This window comes from Boleophthalmus pectinirostris, unplaced genomic scaffold (assembly GCF_026225935.1).
Source record: "Boleophthalmus pectinirostris isolate CB_2022bp ecotype Guang Dong unplaced genomic scaffold, ASM2622593v1 HiC_scaffold_1, whole genome shotgun sequence".
Lineage (NCBI taxonomy): Eukaryota > Metazoa > Chordata > Actinopteri > Gobiiformes > Gobiidae > Boleophthalmus > Boleophthalmus pectinirostris.
In genome coordinates, this window is record NW_026570970.1 from 33408256 (window position 1) to 33425657 (window position 17402).

Below are 17402 nucleotides of genomic sequence, written 5' to 3' on the forward strand. Positions count from 1 at the left end.
AGTAGCAGCAGCAGCAGTTGCAGCAGTAGTAGTTGTAGTGGTAGTATTAGTAAAAATCGTTGTGGTTGTTGTGGTGGTTGTTGTAACAAAAGTAGTAAAAGTAGTAGTAACCACAATAGTAGTAAGTGTAGTAGTTGTTGTTATTGTTGTGTGTAATAGTAGCAGTAGCAGTAATTGTAGTAGTAGTAGTAGTAGTAGTAGTGTACCCCTCTCTCGATGTGAGCGTGGATCTGGGTCAGGAGTACTTCGCTGGTACCTCACACAGCACAGTTGAACACATAGTAAACAGACTGTGTTATGATGGTTCTTCAAAGCAGTCGGTGCGTTTGATAAATGCTCCTGAATCGTGCCTTGGCTTCAGGACAGCAGGCCTGGACTCGCGTGCTTCTATTTGAGTACTTCTGTGAGTAATGTTTAACTTAAGCTTTTCTCTCATGGCGTTATTAATAACTTATAATGCAGCAGAGCCAGTGAATTTCCAGCTCTTATGAAATCCTTTATACACATTTACTACTGTACCAGCTCATTCCTATGTCTTTAAAGGCTATAATACTCCCTACAGTGAATGCATGGGCAGGCTTCAGTGGACAGTACTACAACAATGCTGAGTGTTCATGTCTACTTGTGTTACAGTTTAGTCCTGGTTCAGTACTTTGTTCAGTTCTGGTTCAGTCCTGGTTTAATACTTGGTTCGATCCTGGTTTAGCCCTGGTGCAGTTCTAGATACAGTGCAATATACAGTCTGTGTTCAGTCCTGGTTCAGTCCTAGATTAGTCCTGGTTTAATCTTGGTTCAGTCCTGGTTCAGTCCTGGTTCAGTCCTGGTTTAGTCCCTGGTTTAGTCCCTGGTTTAGTCCATGGTTCAGTCCCTGGTTCAGTCCCTGGTTTATCTTGGTTTATTCTTGGTTTAGTCCTGGTTCAGTCCCTTGTTCAGTCCTTAGTTCAGTCCCTGGTTTAGTCTCTGGATTAATCCCTGGTTTAGCCCCTAATTCAATCCTGGTTTAGTCCTAGTTCAGACCCGGTTGAGATGTAGTCCTTGTTCCATCCTGGTTTATTCCTGGTTTATTACTGGTTCACTCCCTGGTTTAGTCCCTGGATTAGTCTCTGTTTTAGTCCATAATTCAGTCCTGGTTCAGTCCAGGTTCAGTCCTTGCTATAGTCCTGGTCAAGTCCTGATTCAGACCTGGTTGAGATATAGTCTTTGCTCAGTCCTGGTTTAGTCCTGATTTAGTCCCGGTTTAGTCCCGGTTTAGTCCCAGTTTAGTCCCGGTTTAGTCCCGGTTTAGTCCTGGTTCCCGGTCCCCTGGTTTAGTTCCTGATTCAGTCCTGGTTTTGTCTTTGTTACATCCTGGTTTATTTCTGGTTCAGTTCTGATTCAGTGCTGGTCCAGTCCCTGATATAGGCTGGGTTCAGTCCTGGTTCAGTCCTGGTTTAGTCCCAGGATTATTCTCTGTTTTAGGTCATAATCCAGTCCTGATTCAGTTCTTGCTTTAGTCCTGGTTCAGTCTCTGGTTTAGTCCCTGGATTAATCCTTGGTTTAGTCCTGGTTCACATCTGGTTCAGTCCTGGCTCAGTGCCTGGTTTAGTCCTAGTTTAGTCCTGGTTCAGACCTGGCTGAGATATATGTAGCCTTTGTTCCATCTGGGTTTAGTCCTGGTTTAGTCCTGGTTCAGTTCTGATTCAGTCCCGGTTTAGATCCTAGTTCAGTTCCTGGTTTAGTCCCTGGATTAGTCCCTGTTTTAATCCATAATTCAGTCCTGGCTCAGTCCTGATTCTGTTCTCGCTTTAGTCCTGGTCTAGTCCTGGTCCAAAAGCACTTGACGGTAGTAGAAGTTTTGGTTTAAATCCATACTTGAGCTGTGATGAGTGCCGCTTATGTCTGAGATGTGAACAGGCGCCTTAGAGTGAGAGGACAAGCTGATAAAATACTACAGGACCTGGCAACGCACCAAAGACACTCAACGCAATGTGAAGTAGCCTGGGAAAATATGGGCCTACTGTACAAGAGCAAAAGAGTAAGTGAGGTTATGGGTTAGACTCCCGATCAGTCTGAATTACCAACATCACATTTGCTTGAAAACCCTCTCGTTAAAGTGTAATATTTTCCTTTCTGTAGACACGCCTTGGATTCGAATCGCGTGGTGCATTAGTCAGAGTTAAACAGGGAGGGTCTAGTAGGAAGAAGGAAGTTCTTTACATTGTGTAGTGTTTTGTGTCTTAGGGGTTAACAGCTCTACACACTACTATCTTAACTTCACCAGGGCTTTATCAGTTCATAATCTGCGCTCGTATTTCAGTATTCAAATATATGTACTTATTGTCACGAGTGTAGTCATACTTACGTGTTAGAGTGGACGTTTATTTTTTCAGTTGTAAAGAGCCAACTAACGAGTTTCTTCTTATCTCAACTGACAGATATGCTATTAACAAAAATATTTAACGGCAAGTTAATGTTTCAGTTGTCTTCATAGCGATGTTATTGGTTTTCCTGGAAGGTTTCATAGTAGAGCATTAAAGGGACAGCTCAGAATTTTGGACATAGGGCCTCATTTCCTAGTGAGCCAGAGTGTGGGAGACGTGTGGAGACATTTAAAAAAAAAGTCCATCCAGTCCTTGTATTTGCAAAGGTCGCTGGTGCTAGGCTAGTGCATGTCAATGACCATAGTTAGCCTGCAACTAAAAACAGTCTTACCCACTCCACAAAACACCTGAAGCAAATCTATTATTACACCAGACTGTCCATGTAAATGTCACTGTTGATAGAATAATGTTTGAAATAAAACTAACCTTGCATTGCATAAATCTTCGCATGTTGAGGGACTATTTTCTCATATATCAGTCCGCTGCTGCCAAGCGTTCTATCAGGAAGTGGTCAGATATAAATCCTTCAAATGCAAGGTTAGTTTTACTTCTAAAATTATTCTTTCGACACAGACATTTACATCAACAGTCTGACGTAATAATTGTTCTGCTTTGTGGAGTGGGTAAGACTGTTTTTAGTGGCAGGATAACTATGGCCATTGACATGCACTAGCCTAGCACCAGCGACCTCTGCAAATACAAGGACTGGATGGAATATTTAAAAATGTGTGTCCACACATCTCCAACACTCTGGCTCACTAGTAAATGAGGTTCTACGTCCAAAATTCCAAACTGTCCCTGGGGATGCCAACAGGCCAAGTTATAAAAAAAATAAAAATTAAAAATTTCTACATTTGGTCAATTTTAGCTTCTGCTGGTGTATACTGCATACAAAACTAGTGTCCTTAGGCAACACACTTCACCCTTTGCCCTCATGATCTACGCACACAATGTAATGTGATTCTTGCTTAGACTTTTTGTCCCAGTACAATCCTGCTTAATTTCTTATTCTCATGTAGTTAGGCTGCATTCACACTTGCACACACACCACAAACCAACAAGACCAACTAAAAGTCCTCTACTTTTCAGTCCTGGTTCAGTCCTGATTAGGGCTGGGTATCATTAAGCTGTTGCTGATACGATCCACAACTCAATATATAGGCCATGATACGATACATATCTCAATACAGTCAGCTTTTGATTCGATACAGCATATTTCAAATTAATTCAATACGGTTCAATAAAAAATAATGTCTAAATCAAGTCCTTAAGTCACTTCTCATGCAAAGTGAATATGAAACACACCCATTTTACGCATCAAAACAGTGAAAATGTCAAATGTGTTGCATAAATGAGTTTCCTTCCTCTGAACAAGCAACAAATCTGTAGCTATAACAAAATAATTTAGTAAAATATACCAAAAAATACTCTTGGCGATATATTGATACAGCAGCCCATGATATTGATACTGTATCATCACATTAAAGGATACGATATATGGATATTTCAATATGTTTGCACACCCCTAGTCCTGATTCAGGCCTGATTCAGTCCTGGTTCACTCTCCCTCCTGGTTCAGACTTGGTTCAGACTTGGTTCAGTCTTGGTTCAGTCCTGGTTCAGTCCTGGTTCAGTCCAGGCTTAGTCCTGATTCACAGATGTGTACTTAGCGTCAAGACTGTAGACTTTGCGTTGATAGAGGACCCTTAACCCTGTGTCATAACCTCCTTGTACAAAGTGTAAAAAAAACTATTAATTAACACTTCAGACTTGAGTGTTTTGTTTTTTTGTGCACCAGTTATGTTGTAGTTTCAGTTTGAACAGAGTAAAAGAGGACCTGACAAGCTAAAGTATATTTCAAATGTTAATGTCAATACAACTACATGATTTAAACAGGTTTTCTACTGCAGCTCTTGGAGTCACAGAGAAACCACCCTGTACTGTCTACATCTAATTATAAAACGTTTTTAATTATACATGGATCAGTGAGTGTGCGGTTAGCATGCTAGTTGTTGTTAGCAGTTGTGTTGTGGCAAAACTCTGAATAAGAAGAATAAGAAGTGCTCCAATGTGTTTTAAAACCACACACATCTTCACATCTTTCAAACCTGGAATTGCCAATCTCTACTGATCAAATGTAAAAGGTAGCTGTTAACTTGAAAACTACCAATTCACGACATCACAAGGTGGAACAGAGCATGTTGAGCTTTGGAGATGTAGACCGACTAATACAAAAGGGTTATTCAAACATGTGTGAAAGAAACAAAACACAACTCCAGGTCCATTTTTAAGGAGGTAACAGCATTAGTCAAGAGTCAAGTTTGTGTATTATAGAACTTTTGACATGAAATAATTCTGTTTTTTTAATGTTTAAGACTGTAAAAATAAGGTACAGTTCTTAAATTTTCCCATAAAGTTAAAAAGTAATAAAAGTAAAGTAATAAAATGTAATATAATGGTGCTTTTATAACAATAGTATGCAATGGTCAGAGCTGGGACTGAACTGGAAACCTTTGTGTTGGTGGGCGAGCGCTGTACTCTAAATGTATGTGTGTATGTGTGTGTTCTCTGTGTATTTGTGTGTGTGTATGTGTGTGTGCGTGCGCAGTGACTGATGGAGAGAGGAGGTTTTTAGTGCCACGATCTTCATTAATCTTGAATGTTTAGAGTGAAAAGCTGCGTCCTCTGAGCGTTAATGGGACCAACGTAAACAAGACAGGCAGAGGTCCACTCGGAGACATGTGTGGGGGGCTCCTTTAACCCGGGTTCACATCTAGTGTAGTCTTCATCAAAATTTATACAACTGGCTTAGTCTTGGTTAAGCCCTGATTAACTCTGCAGGCAAAACAAGCAAGCATGTCTGTTAGTATATTGTATTGTATTGTATTGTATTGTATGTATTGTGTATTGCTTTACCATGTACTTACTATACTTTATTATTATTATTTAAGTGCACTATGTAATTTTACCTGCTTGTGTCCATGGAGATGTAATTGCGTCCTAAAATGCTCCTCAGTATGGCATTAAAAGCGTTCAGTTATATTGCATTTAGTCAATAAATAACCTTGAAATAACATGAATTCTTGCTGTGAGTGGGATCACCTGTTCGCAGATCTGACCTGTAACTGACCTGTTGGAGTCAACTGCTTGTCTGCATGGAGAAAAAATACATTTCAAGCCCTACTGGGGAATAGTCTAGGAAAAGAAATATCAGATTTTTAAAAACAGAAATAGTTAATTTGAAACAGTTCGCAGTAGTCCAAAGTTATTCCTCGCTTAACTTATGCATTCGGAGCGTCCTAATTATTCACCATGACGAGTTTATAAATGCTTTTCATACTCAAAGGCCAGAGTGGAGTAACGCCATGAATAACTATCATGTTAACAGCTCACTTCCTGATTCTCCAACTATAAAATGCTTTATAATTAAATGCATACAAAACGCAGCAGTCTCATTTTGGCTTTTTTGCCAAATTGTACTTTTATTACATCAAAACATTGTATACAGCTCCTTTAGAGTTAAAATATTGTATTAGCTTGGATCAGGTTTCCCACTCTTTTTCAACAAAATTTCAAAACTTTTCCAAGACTTTTTCATGACCTAAAGTGAATTTTCCATGACTTTACAGCACCTACATGTGTAAAATTGATCAGACTTTTAGGGCTAAATATGAAATGTTAACCCTTCCCACTCACCTTATGGTTTGGGATTATAGTTTTTTAACATTTAAATATTGTCAATGTATTTATTGTCGTCTATTTTAAACAAAAGGCACAGATGTTCGGAAATGATCATAACAGCCTAATGATAACTTAACAAAACGCTGTACTTGCGTGAAAGAGATACTAAAATTCCATGGCTTTTCTAAAACTTTCATAGAATTTACAAAATTGTATGACTTTTTCAAGCCTGTAAAATGACATTTTCAAATTCCATGATACCTATGTATTGTGTACATCTAATCACAATGCGTTTGCTATCCTCTGCGAACCAGGAAACACCCTTCTAAAAGTTGTGAAATATGCTCATGAACTTTTAATTAAAATTGTATACTTTAAGCTCCTTTAAGGGTGCAATGTGTGACATTTCTGGTGCAGGGCGAGTCAAATGGTTTTCTCCGTAGAGATGTTATTGCTTTGTCTGGAATGTTTCACAGTAGGGCTTTAAAATTTTTATCTTCATGGAGACCAAACCAGACCAAGTTACAGGTCAGGTCTGTGGAGCGGCGACCCAGCTCACAGTCAAAATACCTGTTTTTCTAGGTATTTTTGAGCTATAAAATGACCTATAATTGAATAAATGTAAGGTAGAGCTGTTTAATGTCATACTGTGGAATATTCCAGGCAGAATAATGAAATATCCATAGAAACAAGCAGGTGACGAACCTCCAACCAAAAAGTTGCAGAGAGTTCTATCAAAACGAAAGGTGCACTAGCTTGGATGGTGGTAGCTGAGGATAAATTGGTGACCTGTACTGGGCAGAGGAGCATCTATCAGAGGTGTTTCTTTCAAATAGAGGCTGGATGTAAACACTGCTCCCCCACCAGAACACACTCGTATTCAGGGTAATGGACCGGGACACGCCCCTAGATCAAAACGGGCACACATATAAACATAAGAACCAGCATTGAGTTCAAAAACCTTGGTCAAAATCAACATGGGGACTGTTTACTGTGAGTTCTTTAACTGGAGATGTTTAAATCACGTGGTGCTCTGTGGCTGCCTCCTGCTATCAAAGAACATGAGAAATGGAGAAACGTGCAAAGGTTTATGAAAGTCTAAAGAGATGTTTCCTTTAAAAAAAATAATAAATGCATTTCTCAGAGCAGCTATGCACGCTCAAAATGCACTCAGCTGGATTGATGGAGATTTAGAAGGATACAACCAATCAGACAAGAGGAACCAACCAACTAAGCTCATTTAGTGATCCCAAAACACTTTATTTTCAGAGTATCAGAGGCCTACTGATAATGACAGCTGATAATTGACATTTCTGGGGATGTGAAGCTAGCTGAAAGCACTGCTCTGTTAGAACAGAGTGACCAGATGTCCCTATTTACCCGGGACAGTCCCAGTTTTGAGCCCTGTGTCCCCTATCCCAGCAGATTTATACAAAACCATTGATTTGTCCTGTTTTTTTATACAAGAAATGTCCCATGTGTCCCTATTTTTCACCAATTTGTTCTAAACCAGGACTATCACAATTTGTGACTAATCAGATGCTCGCCAACAATAAAGAGGAGCATAAATTATCATTTGTTTGGCCAAAATACAGAAAACCATGTTTGCAAATGATGATAAAGCAAAAAAATTCTGTGTCAGAAGTCCCTCAGATCTCCAGGCTGGTGCCACCTAGTGCTTCCACTCAATTTCGTTTCTCTCCAACGATTAGGTCAGGAATCAGAATACACTAGACGGTTTGCAAGAACCCCCGTAAGTGCGAGTCCGGCCACCAGCCAATCAGTGAAGAGCCATACATTCTGTTTTGGCAACAATTACCAAGATTGAGGATTTTAAGCCGGAACAAAGAGAATGTTTGGTGAATATTATCAAGGGGAAATTTGCCCTTCTTCCTATGGGATTTGAGAAAAGCTTAATATACCAGTTAGCCCCGTTAGCAGCGCATTAAATACGTCACGACCAAATAGCCGCGATTGGTTAAATAAAAAAGTATCTGCCTACCGTCAAGCAAACAAATTCTAATGCTGCAAGGTCAGACGGTTTCCATGAAGTGAAACCGGCTGATGAATCAGTTTACCTCAGAGCATGACTGACGCGAGAATCCACAATGTTACATGCTCTTTTCACAGTTTTATTTAAACCAACCATCCCAACCTGGGTGTGACCCAGTTTTGAATTTTGAAAATCTGGTCACTCTATGTTGGAAGCTTAGAAATTGCTCAAATTAGACTACAATCTGAGCTTTGTTTTAACACAAAGAGCCAGAGTTGGTTGGAAATACAACAGGTGAACTGATTTGTGAGCTTAAACGAGTCGCTTAAAAATAAACATAAGTCTCTTACACAACATTTCAGTTAGTCGCTCTCAACTTTTTGTTGAAAATCAAACACCCAAACAGGACCATGAACGTTTGTATTGATCACAGGCTCCTGAAAATGTGCTGTTTAAATCCATTTTGTATTTTTTGTGAACATTCCGCCAACAGAACCCCCCCAGCGTGATGTCAACGCAGTCAAAGTATCAATAGTCAGCCCTTCATGTTCGCTGTGTACTGCTTGAGTCCGTACCTCCTCCTCAGGTCCTCTGCCACAGCCGCTCTGCAGTTGAACAGATAGGCCCTGAGAGACTGCAGCTGCTGCCGGAGCCTCAGCACTGAGCTCAGGGCCTCCGAGTGATCGTACAAACACGGGTTCAACCTCTGCACGTCCAGAAGGGGCTCCTCGTACACGAACTCCAGGAACTCCTTCGCCTGTTTAGACACCTGCAGAGGAAACATACTTTTTTAATACTACTACTACTATTAGAACTTCTACTACAACAACTAAAACTCTGAATTCCAGGTACTCCTTCACCTGTTTAGACACCTGCATAATTTACTTATATATACTTTTTTAATACTACAACTACTATTACAACTATTACTCCTACAACTGCTATGGATTCCAGGAACTCCTTCGCCTGTCTAGACACCTGCAGAGAAAATACACAGTTTAATACTACTACTACAACAACTAAAATTATAAACTCCAGGAACTCCTTCGCCTGTCTAGACACCTGCAGAGGAAATGCACAGTTTAATACTACTACTACTTTACTACTACCATTATGAACTTCAAGAACTCCTTTAACTGTTTGGACACCTGCAGAGGAAATACATTGTTTAATACTACAACTACTATTACTACTACGAACTCCAGAGGAACTTGCAGAGGGAATACACGGTTTAATATTACTACTACTATTACTCTTTCTACTATTACTATTATTACTAATATTATTACTACTACTACTACTATTACTACAATTACTATTACTATTACTATTACTACTACTACTACTACTAAAATGACAAACTCCAGGAACTCTTTCGCCTGTCCAAACTCCTGCAAAACCAAAATATATTGTTTAATATTACTAATGCTATTCTTACTACTACTACTACTACTACTACTACTACTACAACAACTACTACAACAACTACTACAACAACTACTACAACTACTACACTACAACTACTACTACTACTACTACTACAACTACTACAACTACTACAACAACTACTACTACTACTACAACAACAACTACTACTACTACTACAACAACTACTGCTACAACAACAACTACTACTACTACAACAACTACTACTACAACAACTACAACAACTACAACTACACCTACAACTACTACTACTACAACTACAACTACACCTACAACTATACCTACAACTACAGCTACTACGAACTCCAGCCTGTTTAGAGACCTGAGGAGGAAATACACTGTTTAATATTACTAATACTACTCTTACTACTACTACTACTACTACTACTACTACTACAACTACTACAACAACAACTACTACTACTACTACTACAACAACAACAACTACAACTACAACTACAACTACTACTACTACAAACAACAACTACTACTACTACTACTACAACAACAACAAACTACAACTACAACTACAACTACTACTACTACAACAACAACTACTACTACTACTACTACTACTACTACTACAACTACAACTACAACTACAACTACAACTACAACTACTACTACTACTACTACTACTACTACTACTACTACGAACTCCAGCCTGTTTAGAGACTTGAGGAGGAAATACACTGTTTAATATTACAACTACTCCTACTCCTACTCATACTACTACTCTCCAGATTTTGAGCTTAGTAAAGATTTAGCTGGAGGCTTTAACAGCCCAACATTCATCATATAAAAGTTCTGATGTTTTGTCATTGCAAGTAAACAGTACAGTATATTCAATGAAATAGTTGATTGCTATGACAACAGGCCAAAATTCCATGGATTGTGCATGTTTTGGGTTGCAGCGGGAGACCCACCTTGTGCCGGGTGGTGTGTCCCAGTTGTGGAGCAGTCTGGCTGGGATGAGGAAGGTGTGGTCCTGGTGGCAGCTGGAGCAGTAGTACCAACCGCTGTACAAACACACTTTAGCCTTTCCCCGAGACAGACCCACAGGGCGCTGGCATCCTACAACACAACAAATATGTAACGTGTTTATGTGGAAGAGACTAAAAGGACTGATGATAATATTTACATCCACTGTGCATAGTGTTGTCACGATACTAACATTTCAAACTTCATTTTGATACTAAAGAATGGACTCAATACTTAATTCTGATACCACAATGATAATAAAAAACATCTTTATTTAAACAGTAGAATATGATTTCCAACATGAAATTATAGTACTGCATTTTTCGGACTATAAGGCACACTTAACATCCTTTAATTTTCTCAAAAATCGACAGTGCGCCTTATGTATTAATTCTGGTCGTGCTTACTGACCTCAAACCAATTTTATGTGGTACACGGCGGCGGTGCTCAAAAATCTGTCAAAATGTTTTAGTACAACTTTGATAAGCTACAAAGCCGCACCGCTTAATGAAGTTGGAGCATTACAGCTACCGTAATCAGGAGCCTCGCGGAGTAATACACATTCACCGAGACGGAGAGGCAACGCTGGGTCAGTTACACCGTGACCTGCCAGTGGATCATGGATGTCTGGGCTAAGGGATCAGTCTCAAGTGTCGTCCGAGCTTTCACAAAGGCCCGAATCATCACTGAACAGATAAGTATCAGCAACTCGGATAATGACGAGAGATATTCGGACATGCTTGATGACGAAATCGCCCAGCTGTTAAACTCAGAAGTGGAAAAATTTTATGGAATCGTGGAAAAGGAATGAACTGAAAAATTGAGTGTACTGTTTAGTATTTTAAGTGTTACAACTGAACAATGGTGAGAGTTATTGTGAATGAGCTGAATAAAGTTTGATCTGTTTTATCTGACTGTTTTGTTTCGCTTAATGCACCTTATAATCCGCCTTATGGATGAATATAGACAACAGAATTCAACATTATTGATATTGAGCCTTATAATCCGGTGTGCCTGATAGTCCGAAAAATATGGTGCTCTCTCATATATTCCCATGTGGTCTGTGTAATCCCTTAGTTGTCCAGGCAGCCCTGACCAAGCCTAGCAACAAGATCACCAAGATGGGTCCCCAGGCGCAGGACTGTGCACCTACTGCTGCTGCTGAGGAGATGCCCCAGCAGCACTGAAGGATGGGTCAAATACAGAGGACAAATTTACTTAACCTTAACGGACAACTACTAGCCTATGGGGTGGCATAGTTCTAAATTATGTTGTTTATACCATTCTCAGTGACCCTCCTCCAGGCCAAATAACAGTCAGGTTTGTGGAGATGCAAGCCCACTCAGGGTAAGGACACATGTTTTTCAATGCAATCAACACATTCATATTCTATTCTATATTTAGTAAGTGATACTGGGGCAGTTTCTCCCATGACTGATACTGCATATTTGGATTATTATACATGCCCATAATCAAGTCATAGAAACAAATAAAAGCTGCAGCACGGAGCAAGCGATTGACTTTTATTGTGATCTTTGTGTCGGTTGTGAATGACTCCGAACGTGTTGCTCAACTGAGGCAGGTGTAGAGTCTGGAGATAAGATGCTGTTTACGATGTGTCACTAAATACCAAAGGAATCACAGAGACTGATAAAGACTGTAAAATCTGAGGTTAACACAAACTTTGACCCCAATAATGAAACACATGCTTCGTTTGTGTGGGACAATAAAGGTATAAAGGACATATTTTCTTCAGTATTAACTGTTCTTTCAGACCAGGCGCAGTAGTAAACAACAGCATATGTTCTAAACTGTCCATTGCCTTTCACTCATAATGACCTATACAGACTCTGAAAGCCCTCAAAGCCATTGTCAATATTCATTCACTCCGCACTCGCTGATTCTAAGTTACTTCTGTAGCATAAACTGTACAAAGAAGTGGACTAGGGGAGTGCGACATCACCCATAGTTTTCGGCGCCAGTCAAAAGAGCTATGGGGCGAATTTGGGGCCAGGTTCCATATTAGGAATAGGAATTTATTAACAGACAAAATAGCAAAATAAAAACACCAGGATCATGTAGAGCGGGTTAGTATGAACATTTTACCACAATTTTTGACTAATCAGATCCTTGCCAACACTAAAATGAGCATAAATGATCATTTGTTTGGCCAAAATATAGAAAACCGTGTTTGCAAATGACGATAAAGCAAAAAAATGCAGTGTCAGAAGTCCCTTAGATCATGACTGACACAGGAATCCATGATGTTAGAGGGGCGAATTTGGAGCCAGGTTCCATATTAGGAATAGGAATTTACTAATGGACAAAACAGCAAAATAAAAACACCAGGATCATGTACAGCGGGTTATTATGAACGTTTTATCATAATTTTTGACTAATCAGATCCTTGCCAACAGTAAAAAGGAGCATAAATGATCATTTCTTTGGCCAAAATACAGAAAACTGTGTTTGCAAATGATGATAAAGCAAAAATGCAACGTCAGAAGTCCCTTAGATCATGACTGAAGCAAGAATCCACAACGTTATAGGGGAGAATTTGGAGCCAGGTTCCATATTAGGAATAGGAATTTATTAAAGCAAAATAAAAACACCAGGATCATGTAGAGCGAGTTAATACAAACATTTTATCACCATTTTAGACTAATCAGATCCTCGTCAGAAGTAAAGAGGAGCATAAATGTTCATTTGCCGAAAATATAGAAAACCATGTTTGCAAATGATTATAAAATAAAAAAATGCAGTGTCAGAAGTCCCTCAGATCAGAAATAACGTGAGCATCCACAGTGTTTAATTTGGAGCCAGGTTCCATATTAAGAATAGGAATTTATTAACGGACAAAAAAGCAAAATAAAAACACCAGTGTAGAGCGGGTTATTATGAACATCTTAGGACCAAAATGACGAGGCTCCCAGCGGCAGTTACAGAGAGAGAGGGGTGACAATATTCTAATGAGAGTCAATAGGAGCTGGAGTCAGAAGGAGCCGGAAGTGCGCCCATGCTCACTTCCTGTTTGGAAAATGGCAGTTAAAGCATTAACTCTGTCCATTTATATGTATACAATCTATGTTCTGTAGCCAGAGCTGCCCTGGGACAGAATTGAGGCTGCCAATCTGCACCGTCGGCCCCTCCGACCACCATACGAGGCAATGTGGGTGAGCCACTGTAGCCTAGTTTAAAATTGTGGTGTAGGATGGTTCAGAAGTTTGTGGTGGAATTTACCTTAAGCTATCAAAACGCAGATGTTTGAATGTGGTTTATGGTTAATATTTGGGTAATGACTGCGCCCATCCACATGAAACAAAAACTGGCACAATATCAAACTGGCAAACCTGGCATTATTCATCCCCATGGAGACAAACACTGAAACATTACAAACCAAACAATAACATCTTTATGGAGATAAGCAGGTGGCAGACCCCCCACCAGAAACATTACACAGTATTAGACTGCGACAATTACACAGAATAATCAGGACCAGTCAACTCTTGAAATAATCATAATTATAATGTTATTGTTAACTACAAAATACACACAATAACACACACATGCACACAATACAGACTTTAACACACACACGTCAAAGTGGGGAAGCACTGGTCCAGCTTTTTCAATTTCGATACTATAACTTTGAGTATCTACCAATACCTGATATAATGAATGCCAATCCCAGAACCAGACTCAAAACAGCATTTTATTTCCTTTCAACACAAATAAAAAAGACAAAACAGATCCAAATGTATTCTGTATGTATACAGAATACTGAATACCTGCATTCTAATGTATTTTGTAACATATTCTGATACATGGTCCAATCAGAGTACTGCATTCTCAATACATAGAATGAGAATACTTTAAAATTGAGTCACATTTGTATTATAGTGTAAAAACACAAACATAGGATTAAAAACAGCTTCATGTTTGTCTCACTGTTTGCTCTGTATTTTATGTCACTACATGGAGAAGAAAAAAAATCAGACTTGTCCTCAGCACAGCAGTGGTGTTTTCTATTTTTTCAGTGGTTCTGTGCAGGGACATAACTGTAGTGTGAACAATTTGGGTAACTGTACAGAATACAGTTACCCAAATTGTGTATTTGGAACACGAACTTTCAGTACATGTATTCAGTTACTTCCCAACACTGTATGTAGCTGTTATTTGTCAAGCACTAGTGACAGCAGAACAGCTTTGTAAACAAACAAAACATACAGAAATTCAAACATAATGAGACTTTCAGATGTGTTTTTCAGTATGGGTGTCGATAGCCGATAGTAGTGTCAGATCAGTGCACTTTAAAGTCAAAAGACCTACTGTAATTTTTCTGACTATTGAGTGCACCTGAATATAAGCAAAAAAATGTGTACATATATAGGTGGCACTTGTCCACGTTGGTGTCCAGGTTGTAACTTGAGATATTTAGATGATGATAAGATGATACATAGAAAGTTTTTTTTGTTTCTTAAATTAAAATACCGGTACATGCTTTTTCCGAACAGTGCCTGTAACAAGGCAGTAAAACTACAAGATTATCAGACTACGTTACTTGGTGCTGTCCTGCAGAAAGAGCCGCTGTCCTGTCTGTATCATGTCAGTGTCTTGTAGGATTTCAACAGATTTCAGACTCTCTCGGGGGCGAGGCTAGTTGTATCGATCAGGTATGAGTGGATGTCCGACTACTGAAATTTGAGACATTTCTTCTCACCTGCATTTAACGCATTCGGGTTATTAAGGCTTATAGTATGGAAATTACAATATATATGGAATAATAATATGAAAATGTTTTAAAAGTATAAAAAAGTGAACATGTTTGCCAATAAATCTCTATCTAAAAGCCTTCAGTCGCCATATTTCAACCTTTCTTCCCTTAAGAATGTACTCAGCATCAAAAACCTCAACATAAAAATACGACTAGTAAAATAATGGTTGGTGTACCTCTCTTTGGAAAATACAAAAGTGGTATCTGTGTATTGCTGTAGCCAAAATATGGACTTCAAATAGATGCTGTCTGTGCATACAAAAGATCAGCTCCATTCAGATGTACGTTCTATTGTCCCGTCTCTCTTTAAACTTACATACACCCAAACAACTGGAGCACGCTAAAGCACCCAGGCTCCAGACAGGTGGTCCTTATCCATACATCTACTACGAGAGGCAAAAACATCCGGGGAGAACTGAAATATGAGATGTTATCAGTAGGGGGCAGAGGAGAGGGAGGGAGGCGAGGGAGGAGGGGCAAGTCTGCAAAAATAGTAAAAAACACGAAACGAACAAAAAACAGAGGAGATGGAGAGATGAGACAGAAGAATAGACTGAAAAGTACCAGACTATAGAAGGCGTCTGGGTTATCTGAAGAGAGGGTGAGATTACAAGATTTTTACTTTTGTTCGTGCAAAGATGGTTTTGTTATTTCACTGTTTTTCTGGGTTGTCACGATAGCAACATTTCCACAACTGCACATCAAAATACAACTAAAGTACAAGTCATTCAAAGTGCCCAAATTATACATTCGTGACCACTGAATTGCCCGATGGAACCAGATTCTTATGTGAGATCACTATAAAGTTTATTTTGAAATATAAAAACAGAAATCCATTTTGTGATTGTTATTTTTGCCTTACTGCTGGTCAATTTAGAAGTGATGACATTATCGACCAAAGAGAAGTACCAGCATTGGGCATTTATAATAAAAACTGGATAAGGCATTACCCCTCTGTCCTGGCTCGAGACCAACTAGTGGCCGCTCCAGGTACTGCAGCTCCCGGGAGCTTTGGCCCTCGAAGAATTCTCCCACAGAGCGCAATGCCATGTTCGGCGGATTTTGTAGGATTCTTTTCTATTTTCACAACATAAACTTCACCTGCATTGCATATACCACACCTAGTATGAAAATGGTGTGAGTGTGTGGAGACGTCATAGACTAACGAGAGAGAGAGTGAGAAAGGAAGAGAAAGGATGGTAGAGGAGAAAGAGGGGAAGACGGAGTGGGAAGAGAGAGAGAAAGGGATAGACAGAGAGAGAGGGGGTTAGAAAAGATCGAGAGGAGAGAGAAAAAAAGGGACAAGAGAGAGGTAGAGAAGAGAGGGAAAGAGAATGGTGAAAGAGGAGGAGAGAGGAGAGAGAGAATGAGGGGAGAGATGGTGAAATAGACAGAGAAAGAAAGAAGGAAGAAGAACAGTTGAGAGAGAGAGGAGAGAGTGTGAGGAAGGAAGAGAGACTCCTTGTCGAAGACTGATCTCATCACATCTCAGAAACTAAGTAGGGTTGGGTCTGGTAGTGCTTGGGCGGGAGACCGCTGGGAATACCAGGTGCCACAAAGGGGCGCCAGTGGCAGAAACTGTTGTCGTGTCCTTAGGCAAGACACTTCACCCGCATTGCCTAGTATGAAAATGGCGTGAGTGTGTGTGTTACTTACTGTGTTACCACTACCAGGTATGGAGTGAATGAATAATGCGTGAAACTGTAACACAACTTTGAGCGTCTGGAAATATAAGATTAATGCATTATTATTCTATAAATTGTACCACAATGACTACTGGGGATGTAATGATATGGTTTTCCCACAATTCGATATGTATCTTGATACACGGGTCACAATATCGATTCGATATGTTTTAAGACGCCAAAAAAAAAAAAAACAATCTCATGTCATTTTTCTGCTAATGAGTATAACATAATAACACTATGATGTTAACATTACATACAATATATTACAGTAGAACTACTGTACAGCTGGAGTTTATATTTGAAGTGTTTAGTTCATTTGGTTCAATGATTAACAGCTCAGAATTTTTATTCAGTGAAAATGAGAGCAGAGCTTTCTCAAGCTATTTTATATTTTATAATACACCAGTCTACTCTCAATATGGACTGAAAGGGAAGCTACACTATCAGACTTTTCCTTCTTAGATAATGATTTCCTGATT

The 17402-nt window shown here is 39.4% G+C and overlaps 1 protein-coding gene across 1 annotated transcript in view; it reads right to left on the reverse strand.

The window, feature by feature from the left end:
• plekhm3 (pleckstrin homology domain containing, family M, member 3) overlaps window positions 1-17402 on the reverse strand; it is a 74910-nt gene that overhangs the window by 16622 nt on the left and 40886 nt on the right. Inside the window, 3 exon segments of the mRNA XM_055161507.1 lie at window positions 8610-8803; window positions 10407-10421; window positions 10424-10554. Coding sequence (XP_055017482.1) covers window positions 8610-8803; window positions 10407-10421; window positions 10424-10554 — 340 coding nt within the window.